Genomic DNA, 12945 nt, shown 5'->3' with positions numbered 1-12945 from the left:
TGGTTGTTCTATAAAAGTAGAGTGTGCAAAAAAATGTCTTGTGTTTTATACTAAGATTTGGAGGAAACGTGTTGTGGCAAATTGCAGTTTATCGCCATGCTTTATTACTATTTTTTTCTGTAAAGGACTACAAAATTTGAGGACTATAAAATAATCACAGAGCATATAAGTAGAAATAGCTTATCATTTTTAGTTAAAGGAGTATCATTGTTAGTTGTTGCTGGCACAGGGTCTACCTTGAATTACATGTGAATTAAAACACTGGCACAGCCGACACACCAATAAACACATCTACCGAATAGAATGCCTTTTAATGTGAATTACTTGCTTTGTCATACCCTTCTCATAACGCAAGGGGTTTTAAGTGACGTCTGTATTTAAACATACAATTCTGTAATTATGCACAGTAACTTAACAGCATTGCTCTTTTTGCTTACGTCAGATTTTTAAGGTATGCAAGTCCTATTTTCCTATACAATTTGCATACAAGGAAAAATTGCCAAGAGAATGGAGACACTGACGAACACAGATCTAGCTGAAAGAGAAGGAAGTACTGGAGCACAGTGTGAGCTCGGAGATTTGTGGGGATACAAGTAAGAATAGGATTAAGTAAGAAGAGGGACAGTGCAGGTGGCATGTGGTATTAAGATAATGGGAAATAGAGACGGGGGAAATACACTAATAGATAAACAAGAAGTTAGGAATTTTTTTTTTTTTTTTAAGCCACCTAGCAGAAAAAGCAGGAAAAGTGATTCAGCTAAGTCTTGGACACAGTAGTTTATCAAGGAATTAAATCTGGAGTGCCACTTGAAATATGGTGTATATATTACTGATAAGAACCTGGTAAAAGCTCTGTAACAAACCCAGAGACCGTCAGAGGGTTGCGTAACGAGATAAGATAAACTCAACAAATTTCCAAACTATTGATAGAGTTATCTCACTGAACATAATTTTTAGGGGGAATCACTTTTTTCCATGATCTTCACCAATATCGATTGCAGTGGCTTCCCACCATTAAAGAATAGGGTGGTTTCTAAATACTACCATGCTGTAAAAAAGGATTGTCTATTCCATTAGGAAAAGGGAGGGTTAATTTAATGTTTTGACATGGACCGACAGCCAACAATTAGCAAGCAAATATATAAACATTGAACATAATGTCTAACTTTACATAACTGAGAAGTTTATGGTTTCGCGAAGCCCCACCTCACCATGTGTCCTTCCAGTTCCATATTACTCAGAACAACTTTTGTTTTGTTTTGGAACCAGCTATAGGGCAGCACAGTCTCCTGTGGGTATAATGTACAAATTTTCCTCATTAAGGCAGAGAGTACATTTAAAAGCTACTTGCCTCTTACAGTTAAGGGGAATGAAAAATGTCTGACACCTCTCTCCAACCCAGTTTCCTCTGACTTCCTTACTTTCCTGGGGTTACAGAGCTGTACCTCCTTGCTATTGCTTCTTGCCCTCCGTGCTGTGAAGGCAATGAATCGAGGTTGTGGAAGCTACCTTCTCCTCCTGCCTTTTACAACTTATGTAATTAGGCTCCGAATCCAAAAATGAAGGGAAAATCTAGACAGATATCTTGGAATCTTGTGTCTCACAAACAGAGTCTTGCTTAAAGGGCCTTTGTTCTTCAGCAAGAAATCTTAGAGAAATGGAGTCCGTGCCTATCAAAGCTTGTCACCGGTTACGGTGCAACGTGGATGTTTATAATTCTGTAATAAGCACCACTAAGAATCTCAGATTAACGAAGCACAACAGGGTGGCAGTGCAGTAGGACTCAGAAATCTGTCTTAATCTCACCCATATTTTTAAAGTAAAACTATTGAGGCAAATGACTCTCATGCGTAAAATGGTACAAGGCTAGTTTAATGTATGAAGTTCGAATATGGACAAAACTTAGAAGAAAGAACAGGGATTCTAGGGGCTAGTTATAGAACTAAAAGAATTAAAATAAGGACAAACTTTGCTAGGGCAGTCAGAGCACCAATCAAAAGGAAAAATAATAGACTGACGTGAAAAATCGTATTTAAGTGCTGTAGTTGAAAACAAAACCACGAACGAGATGTAGGAGTTGAATAAAATATAAACATTTGGGATTGTTTTAGGTGAGAGTAGAGATTGAAGTGCTTTGGTAGGTTAAAATAATACTGATACATTAAAATAATTACAGCTATAAAATGCCTGGTGAAACAATTGCTGTGAACATGCCAAGGATATGCCTAAATGCTTGAGATAATATACTAACTTTTCTATTCTAAAAAAGTAGGAAGAGAGGCTAGTGATGGTTGGCAACTTTCTCCCTGGTTAAACAATACTTGTTCCTCTATACCACAAGTTAAGGAACTTCCATATATAATAGATCTCTGGAAAAATCCCCCCTCATAATCAGTTTAACAGTTAAAGTAAACCTAAAACTTGTCATTGTTAACAACAAGGTGAATTAGTACCAACCAAAAGAAAACCCAAATGTGTATCAGTACACGTTGTTGGGAGTAAAGAAGTGTGGCGTGTTTCTTGATTTTTAATGGGTTTTGTGAGTTAAAATTAATTTGCTTTCCATGAATCTACTTGATCAGTTCCTCATCTTTCCTCACCGGGCCCCGCCTCCTTTGTAACAAATGTTTGTCTGTGATAAATGCCAGCGTTCCTCAGGCAGCGTAGCAATACAATGCCCAGGCCACCAGGGTGCCAAAAAGCTGTGTGGGGACATATCCTTGGGGAATGCCCCCCATCTCCTTGATGCTTGAGGTGTAGGGAACGGGATGACAGGATGCATGCCAGCCAAGTGAAGCAAGTAGGGTGCTGTTGGGTGTTTAAGAGCACGAAGATGCCGCCCAGATTAGGAAGCCCTTGATCCATGCATCCTCGAGCTCTCCCTTAGTAATCCTGGCGTCCATTTCCTTAGCGCTCTTTATGCTCCGCCAAGTGCTTTACATGCACAATTTTAATTAAGCCTCACAGCCTTATGAGGTAAGTATTCTTTCGATTTTCCAGATGGGGCACTGAGGTTCACAGAGACTTGAGTATTTTTCCTAAGATCACACAGAAATTAACCACAAGAGCTAGAATTGAGCCTAGACCTATTTGATTTCTACATGCCTGTACTTAACCACTCAGCCACATACCTCACCTACCAAGAAGTACAAAGGAGGCCCTTTTGAGCCTAGGAACACGTGTGATAAAGCTCCTATGAAACTCTGTGCTCCATGTTGCATCTGTGATCTGCTGTGCCTGGTAAGGTACTTAGTGAACGCATTGAATAATGTGGAAACATATCAGTTGGACTCAAAACTTTTTATTTGAATGGGTCACATTCAGAGTGATGTTTTAGAAATAAATCCTGACTATTGACGTGTTTTAATTTTCCTTTATTTAAACTTAAACCTTTAGTGGTATAATCAGCCATTTGGGAAGACCCATTGTAAGTGCCCAATTAAAATTTAATTTGAATTCCACTGCTGTACTTTTACTGTGACTTTTTCCCCTTCTATTTTCCCTATTCCTGGCCTTTATGTTTTCATCTCCAAGCAATCACCATTTTATTAGTTATGAGACTGATGAGTTGAATAATTCCAGCCGTTTGAAAGTATTCCCAAGAAAAGCCAGGACCCCAGAATAACTAGTTTCCTCTTTTTGCCTTAACAGATGATGTGGAGAAGAAAATTTTCATGTCTTTGGCTAAAAAACAAAACAAAATTCTTAATTGGCATATTGTGATTGGTTTGATTATAGAGTAATGTAAGTTGGTCTAAAATCAAAAGTTGGTTATTCTCTTTATAGTTCAATTTACCAAAAATATTAGTGTAAACTTATAAACACAGTCTTACTCATAAAAGAAATGAAAGACAGTTTCAGGAAACAGCTGTTTATGCACGCTAACCTAGCGGCAAACTTAAAAAAAAAAAAAAAAAAGAACAGTTAATGGTTTAAGTGAAACAATCCCCCTCCCAATCTAATCTGATTTTAACTTGATACATCTATTGCCCGATTTCTAAAAGCTATACAATAGGTTTTACTACTACGGTATTAAATCTACTACTTTAATGGTCTTTCTACCATCTGCCAAATGTTATTTTTTGAGTGAAAAGAGAATAAGATGGTGAAGACTCATTGATGATGCCTTTATAATTACTCAGGTGGCCCACTTTCATTGCCTTCTAGCAAACTCAAGGACATACTACTTGGTAACATATCAGAAGAGTCTTATACTAAAACCAGATGAAATGTAGCTACTTATAAATTTATATGCTGGCAAGAAGCAAAGATGCAAGGATTTAAAATGCAAGGACTTTTATGTCTGTGAGTATTGGTAAATACAAACTAAATGACAATAGCTTGTAAACATGCTAATTTTGAACCCGTTTATTACCACTTACATATTTATATTCAGGTGCTTAGTTGACTTTATCATTAAGAAGCTTAAATCGTTTCCTTATATCCAGGAGAACCAAATCATTGAGGTCCATTGGTAGTGACAGAATTGTTCATCCTTTCTATCAAAATCGACCACAGATCACTAGGGGGCAGGAAGCCATTAGAATTTCTCATTATCTTACTCATTTGTTGACAAAAAAGATGGTGTAAACATTGTAGTGCAGTACTTGGCTCTGAATCGAATGTATCCATACACTCATCATCATTGTGACCAAGTAAGACGTCACAGGAAACTCTCAGGCTGGGGGATGACAAATATGTAAAAGACATTTCCTTTCAGAATCAGGAATATTAACAATTTTATGTGAGAAAACTTGCATGACTCTCTGTACTTACCTATGTGAAAGGAATAGTTTAAAGAGGACAGCCTAGGAAGCCCCCACTTAAGCTTTATTTCAGAAGTTACTATGTTGTTTTTATTGTACTTAATACCAGTCAGACTCAGCAAAGCTCATTTTTGGATGACAGAAATAGAATTCCATCCAGATTATGAAGGCCGTCTTTTCTTTCAAATGCTTATGCATTCCCTGATGTGGGAGAAAATATTTTAAGAGACAATCTCTTAAAAAAAAAAAAAATAGGGTAAAGCATTGTTGCAAAAAATACAATTCTACCCAGAATCACTGAGGCAGTTTAGGAGAGTTGTGAACTGAGGAATTTGAAGGAAAGCTCCTTCTCAGCGTTCATGTGTGTACTTTATTTTTGTTTGCAGAGTGTGCAACATTTAATATTTGAAGAAAACAATGTTAGTGTGATGGCTGAAGGCACTCAGTAAAAAGAACATGAACTTTTAAATTTGTTAGATAGATCTTCCAATCAGAGATTTGCCATTAACAAGTTAAAATGCATCGTGTGGCACCTGGCTGGCTCAGTCAGTACAGCATGTGGTGCTTGATGTCGGAGTCGTGAGTTCGAATCCCACCTTGGGTGTAGAGATTACTTACATAAATAAACTTTTAAAAAAAGGTTAAAGCACATTGTAAAATTATTTGATTTGAATGAAGAAAGACCTCTTAACTGCTTCCTTTCTCCCTACTTTCCTCTACCTGGCTGACCTCTTACTCTTCATGTTGTGTGTGTCCTACCCATTCTAGCTTAAATCACAAGAAAAAAGGTGCCCCTAAAGTTGAAGAATTGTATTAGTAGTAAGAACACCTTGTATTTGAAGGGTTCAATGAGTTACATTAAGGAAGAAATTAAATAAATTTAATTCCCAGGAACTATGCTTTTGCTTCCATTCTTTGTTCTAGTAATATTATGCTGGCCTAGTACCCCAAACCATGAAATTCTGACCTAAGAATTATGTTGTATCTTGTAGAGCAGTCAACTTGTAATATTATTTTTCTTGAGTTTTGTCTTTTTCTGTGTGGCAGTGGTGAAATAGGGCCTTCTAAACCTCTGGAGAAGTGAGATCTGAATTTGGAGAGGACATGGGGAAGAATCAATCTTCAACAGATAATCTTTAAGTCCAGACCCAGGAATATCAGATCTGAAGTGACACCATCTTTTCTGTCTTCCTGACAAACCTCATCAATCCCAAAGGTTCCAGTTTCAAGGATCCAAGAAAACTCAGTAAAGATCACTTTGGAATCACTTTGCTGTGACAAAATTGATTCACGGTGACTCTCCTAGTATTTGTGGAAAATCTGCTAAAGAAAAGTAACAGAATATTCATATGGCATCAGTGGTTAAAGCTACACTAAAATGAGACTTTATATGCTAATTATCTTCCATGGTCCCTTCTAAAATAAAGGGGGTTGCTAGGCTACCATAAATATATTATAAAGAGATAATAACGTATCTGTGTAAACACATATAATCCTAAAATTGAAATAATCTCAATCACAGTTTACATATTATGAAATGTAGTTAGACAATTAAAAAAATTACACTCCAAAATCTACAGTTTAGAGTATAAATAAAGAGATGTGGGTACAGAGAAAAAAACAATGAGACCAATTTTTTAACAAGAAAAGATAATCTACTTATTACTCGTTGTAATGTAACATTTGCCCTTCCTCCTTTTTCACTGTATATACTCATCACAAACTTGATTGTTAATATTAATGAAGCTCCCTTTAAGCCTGTTAACTCAAAGGAAAACCAAAGTGGTTATTACTTCAATAGTAGATTTTCATAAATCACAGACAACAAAAAGAATGTATCTTAAGACACATTATTTTCTTCTGAATTTAGCAATATAACCTAACAAGGTAGAATGGGTTTCTGTTAAATATTTATTCTCAGTATTAACATATAATACCATATTTCTCAGCTTTCAAATTTCAAGATAAAATTTAACTAAGTATTGAGTGAAACAATGATTGATGTGTTTAAAAAAAAAAACAAACAAAACACCTTTCACCGGGAAATGAAATGTTTGAGGAGATTTTAACCTGGCTTCAAATACTTTGTTTTATATATATATATATATGCTCATACACACGTTTCTTAACCATATGAATCTTACAGCCATACTATTTCCTTATTGTGAGACACTCATAGTTTTACTTTTGTTTAACTGTCTATCCAATTCATTATTTATTATTATTGTTTCTTATGCAATATCCTGATGTTATATATTTCCAGAAATGCTTATTTTGTTTTTATGCCTATTTCTTCAAATGTTTTAGTAAAGAATTACACAAAGAAATCTAACTTACAGTATATATAATAGTATGTGCAAAAGTTAAGTCATTTAAAATCTCTAGCTATAAAGTGGGATGATAACTTGAATATTCCTTCTAATAATTAGACTAACAAAAACTTAGATAAAGTTAATTAGAATGAAAGTTAATTAGAATGTGGTAGTGGGTATAGGGGCCTGAAGGGATAGGAGAAGTAAAGACTTTGAGTTCATACGAATTCAACTGCTTTAAGAGAAATAAGTTTAGAAAAGTGTTAGATTCTAAAAAACAAAAAATAAAAAACTATAGCTAATCTCTTGGGAAGCATATGAACCTGCAGACTTATAACAAGTAGGAAACAGACAAGATAAAAGATTACCTGTAATTAAAGGTGCCAGATCAATACAGTAGAGACTCAACACATAATGACTGTAGAAGTAGATTTAGAAAAGAAATATGGCTTAAATTTTGACTGTACTAAACTATAACTGTAATGAATTACAATAATTATAAGTGATATAAATGCATTCTATAATGTGATTATTTTCTGTATGTTAGTATGAAATGGAGTTACTGAGTTACATGGAAAATTTTTGTTACATATTTTAATCCGTTGCTTTTACCTAATAAAATTTCCTCCTCTATGTTCAGAAGTTAAACTGTCTGTATATTACTTTTATTTATACAGTATTTCTTCAACCTGGCTCTTTTACAGAATTACTTGTCTGAAAAATTATCAACCCCATCCATTCCCTAATACAAAAATAATAAAATATCGGAGACAGCTAATAATTGTGTTCCTGAGCAGCTTAAGAAGTGCACAAAGCAGGGACACCGGGCTGGCTCAGTCTGTAGAGCATGTGACTCTTGAGCTCAAGGTTGTGAGTTAGAGCCCCAGGTTGCAGGTAGAGATTACTTAAAATCTTAAAAAAAAAAAAAAAGCATGCAAAGCAAAACTACACAAAGTTCTTATTGCCAAATCCTGGATTATTTTATATAGAATGATTAGAAAAGTACTATCTTACGGCAAACACAGATGGCAAAAAATCAATTAGGTTTCCTCATAATATAAAAAGGAATAATAGGGGCGCCAGGGTGGCTTGGTCGGTTGAGCGTCCAACTCTTGGTTTCGGCCCAGGTCATGATCCCATGGTCATGGGATGGAGCTCCATAATATTGGGCTCCTCACTGAGCATGGAGCCTGCTTAAAATTCTCTCTTTCTCCCTCTGCCCTTCTCCCCGCTCGTGCTCTCTCTCTCTCTCTAAAATAAAATAAAAAAAGAAATAATCATTTATAAAAAAATGCACTGACATAGTATTTAGTTCTTTCAGAGGGTTAATTTTCAAAATGACAATGTATTCAGAGAAATAACTTCCTTACCAATATAATTCATTTTGTCTATGTTCAGCTTAAGAGATGAAAGTTGCACCCATCCCCCAAAGTGATCAGCAAAGTGTATTCTCTTCATTTCAGTCCAGTTCCCAAAGATGATTGCCATAATTGCACAGAATCTAGTTAAGTATTAACAATTACGACAATATTGGGTCAGTCAGACTATTCCACAAGATTCTATCCTCGAAGCTAGCACTGTACAGAACTGAGGTAAGGCCCAGTTAGTGTTATTGTCACAGATTCACTTCTTTTCTGGAAAAGACTCTCTTCCAGATGCAGGTCTTAGCTTTCCATACCAGGAAGTGTCCTCCTCCAGACCACAGTGTATCTGCAGTTTAATTGTAACTTTTAAAGACTCAGGTTTTTTTGGGGCGCCTGGGTGGAGCAGTCGGTTAAGCGTCCGACTTCAGCCAGGTCACGATCTCGCGGTCCGTGAGTTCGAGCCCCGCGTCGGGCTCTGGGCTGATGGCTCAGAGCCTGGAGCCTGTTTCCGATTCTGTGTCTCCCTCTCTCTCTGCCCCTGCCCCGTTCATGCTCTGTCTCTCTCTGTCCCAAAAATAAATAAACGTTGAAAAAAAAAAAAAAAGACTCAGGTTTTTAAGACTAAAAGAGCAAATGGTGAAATTTTTCCTATAGTGACAGGTGATTGGATAAAAATTTGGGGACAGGGTACTTCCAATGAAGTATAAAATGGAAGTATTTATAGAGATTTTGTTTTGTTTTTTAATGTTTATTTATTCTTGAGAGAGGGAGAGAGACATAGGGCAAGCAGGGGAGGGGCAGAGAGAGAGAGAGACAGAGACAGAGACAGAGAGAGAGACAGAATCTGAAGCAGACTCCAGGCTCCAAGCTGTCAGCTCAAACTCACAAACCATGAGGTCATGACCTGAGCCGAAGTCAGACTGAGCCACCCAGGCGCCCCTATAGAGATCTTAAATAACCAGTTCAGCTCCACTTTGCTCGTAGGCCCTCAAATTACAGGCTGCTACTTACTCCACTTTCTCTTCAGGCCAACATTAACTCCTCAAAACAATCCACAACCTTTATGAAAGTTGTGTCTGGGTAGGGATTGAGAGGATTCCAGAAAATCCATAAGTTCCCCCCCCCCCCCCCCCGCCCCGGTAATTCTGGAAAAATTTCTTCTTATTCAGTCTCCTTAGGGCAGGCCTGACTACCCAGGTACATAGTTCTAGACTTAATCTTACTCATCTTTGTATCTCTAGTACAAGTATTTTCAGATGTGAATTTGTTTCAATTTTTGGTCCTGGTAGTATTATTTAGTACAGAAATGTAAGAGAGAGGCAGAGTATCTTCTTCTTATATGGGAAAAAAAATGAAGTTATTATTTCCCAGTTTTTGGTTAAATAATGTGCCTCAGGCCGCTCTTCATAAACACTGAGCTAGTGAATCACTACTGTGTTCCAGGTATTTTTCTGGGTGGTGGGGATTATTAATTAGAGGGTTTGACATATGTTGAAGCTCTTGTTTTTTCCAGACTGTGTAGAATTTCAGTTTTTGGATTTTAAAAATATTTGAAACACCCCAGTATTTATAATCTGCCAAAGAGATTTTTCCCTTGTTGAAAATCAGTAATAATTTCTATGTAAATAGTAAACTACCAAACTTTGTTTCAATTGAATGTTAATAGGCAAGCTTTAAAAATCCTTGTAAAATTACAGGAAAATTTAGAAAAATTATTGACAATCCTACCATCTAGAGATAATCAATTTTGATTCATTTTCAATATATGTAAGATTATCCTACATACAGAATAGGATACAAAAGTCTTATATCTTATTTTCCCATTTAACTATACCAGGAACATTTTCCTATGTCATTAAAAATTCTTGTACACAATTTTATCGTTACATAATAATTCATCATAGGACTGTATTACACTTCATGTAATCATTTTCTTATTGTCAGATATTTAAGCCATGTCCTTTTTATTATTGTTGTTATTACAAATAATATACCTGTATGTTCTATTATTTCCTTAAGATTAACCCTACAAAGAGTAATGCTAAATGAAGGGTATGATCATATTTAAGGTAAAGAAAAAAATCTTGTCACATTGCCCTCCAGAAAGAGTGTACTAATTTATATTCCCACCAGCAGCATTTACCTGTTTGGCTGCACCATTGCTGACATTGATGAATATTATTTGATTATAAATTTGCAAATTTGATCATTTTTAATGGGCTACATTTTAAGTGAATTATGAGCCACAATCATCAAAGAGAAAAGAACAAATAAAAAAAATCAATACAAATAAGGAACAATATAAAAATTCCGAGAACAGTCAATATATGACAATGTTCTAGGACTGCAAATGTTTATTTCATATAAAATCAAAATGCAAATACTATGTCTATTTGGGAAAAACTCAGATGCCATTTAAAGTATAAAACATAGGGACATCCAGCTGGTTCAGCTGGTAGAGCATGTGATTTGATCACAGGGACCTGAGTTCAAGCCCCATGTTGGGAGTAGAATTTACTTGAAAAAAAGTATAAAACATCGATATACTAGGTAAGAAGAGCAGAAAAAGTATATATAAATACTGAAAATACAGATAAAATTGCTATTGTAGTTTTGGAAAGCAGTGTTAAAGATGAATATGGAGTTAGACTGCAGGATTTTTTTATAATAACTATGCATATAGTACATAGTTACTATACAAAAGAACCTCTCTCTTCCTGAAGCTGCAATTTTAGTGCTTGTAAGAACTAGCATGTTTATTTTTTGCAGCCTTGCTTTGCTTGAAGGAAGTGTATGAGGGCTGTCTGAACATGAGAGATCTGATGAGTTTGTTTCTCACTGTTCTTTCTGCTTTCACAGTTGTAGCTGAGATCCTGTCTCTCAATCACACTGTATCATCAGTTCTACAAAGAATTTGTATTGCTTTCCAGCCCCCTAATTCCCCTCTCCCCTTTTAATTACATAAAAGGCAAAAATTTCCAAGAATAAAATCAAGAGGTCTGTACTCACAATTCAAGACAACTTTAATAGAAACTTTTTGGTTTTATTTTGTTTCCCTAATATTGTCTTTAAAAGGTTTCCTAGTCCCAAATCAACTTCTTTCATAGAAAAAGAGATGGGAATTGTGGTTAAAACCAGTGTCCTCTGTAACCCATGAGACTAACAAATAGCAGATGTATTTTTTAAAATTGGAAATGACATACACAAGTAGATAAAAGAAAGGAATATTCATTGACTGATTTTATAGGGTTCTGTCAGCATTGCTTTTTGGTCACAGATAGCTATGTGTGTTTTGTTTTGTTCTGTTTTGTTTTTTTGGCAAAAACTCCTCTCCAGCATTGTCTCACCCAAATCTGAAAGGGGCTATATACTCCCAGCCTCCTTCAAAACCTGGATCCCCCTTCCCATGGCCTCAGGAAAAAAATCATGACAGGTAAAGCTCCTAAATGTATCCTGTCCACCCGAAGAGACTATTTGGTGCTTGTGTTCCTCTCCTTATAGTGACACTAATCTTCTGTCCAGAACTTGTATTTGCCTCAGCATACGCTGCTCATAACTCCGCCCATGCCACAACGCATGGAAAGAAGACCCTCCCTCCTTTCTTTGCTGGCAAACTTGAGTGCCTGGCTCAGCGGTGCCATCGCTTCCAGGAAGCCCTCACCAACACACCCTGCGCTGTTCGGATGTTCCCCTACTTTGTGTTCCCATAGCACTTCTCTCAAATTACGTTTATCTTTTTATTAGAGCCTTAACTTCATAAAAACAGCCCATTTCATTTGTCTTTTTACTCTCACATAATAGGTATCTGTTAAAGCTCGTTGAATGTCTCCAGCTTTCCCCCCTAATGTGAAGTGTTACCGCTGTTTTCGTGACAGCAATTTGGTTACTGTCTTCCTTCGAGAGTCCAAATATAGGGGTCTGCTTCTACCTCCTATCAGCTGGTGCCAGATAGTACTTCCAGACCCATTCTCAAATTCCTCTTAAACATAATAGAATGAATTACATTCCTTTTTCATCTACCTACTCTGAGGGTTTAGGTCTCTAATGTAACGTCAGCATAGCTAAAGAAAACAATTTCAGTTGAGCTGGGTCATAAACAAAACTCGGTCATAAACACCAGCGCAAGCTCATGCTGCGGATGAGAGAATCTTGGGGGGCGTCAGCCTAAGTTACTTAGTGGTGCTTCAACGTGCAGGTTTTGATTAATTTATAGATTTTTCCGGTGAAGAACTCAAATTGGGGAATAAAGCACTTGAAATGGAAAATAAGGAAAGCAGTGGAGAGAACCGGGAGACGAAATCAGGGAGCTCTAAGAGGCAGGACAAGCAGGAAAAATGGAGAGCGAGGTGGAGAAAGTTTAAACCCTGAGAGGACGACTCGCAGCCGCTTCCCGATCTCCAATTGTGCAGGCCGCCCGCGCGCGGGCAGAAAAACCGTCGGCCTCTCAGGTCGCACCGGCCGGCTACTGCTGTCCCGCCCGCCAGGCGGTTTTTATCGAGCGCT

At 36.7% G+C, this 12945-nt stretch overlaps 1 protein-coding gene and 1 non-coding gene across 4 annotated transcripts in view; one reads left to right on the top strand and one right to left on the bottom strand.

The window, feature by feature from the left end:
- ZBTB1 (zinc finger and BTB domain containing 1) overlaps positions 1–7726 on the top strand; it is a 28930-nt gene extending 21204 nt beyond the window's left edge. Inside the window, exons 3-4 of one of the 3 annotated variants that reach the window (XR_015252305.1) lie at positions 4168–4305; positions 5814–7726. Coding sequence is in view for 2 of the 3 variants with exons in the window: in XM_086709550.1 (XP_086565676.1) it covers positions 4168–4228 (61 nt within the window). In the remaining variant the exon portion in view is untranslated. Of the gene's footprint in view, positions 1–4167; positions 5022–5813 lie in introns of those variants that run through there. The other 2 variants (XM_025919679.2, XM_086709550.1) reach the window with 2 other exon arrangements.
- Positions 7727–8507: 781 nt separating this feature from the next.
- Positions 8508–8576, bottom strand: LOC112856746 (small nucleolar RNA SNORD2). The gene has a single exon (XR_003223285.1). It is a non-coding gene; the product is annotated as a small nucleolar RNA SNORD2 (small nucleolar RNA).
- Positions 8577–12945: the final 4369 nt, after the last annotated feature.

Source organism: Puma concolor, chromosome B3 (genome assembly GCF_028749965.1).
Source record: "Puma concolor isolate L17-30 chromosome B3, mPumCon1.1.hap2, whole genome shotgun sequence".
NCBI classification, from domain to species: domain Eukaryota; kingdom Metazoa; phylum Chordata; class Mammalia; order Carnivora; family Felidae; genus Puma; species Puma concolor.
This window is presented reverse-complemented; position numbering and strand designations above follow the sequence as displayed.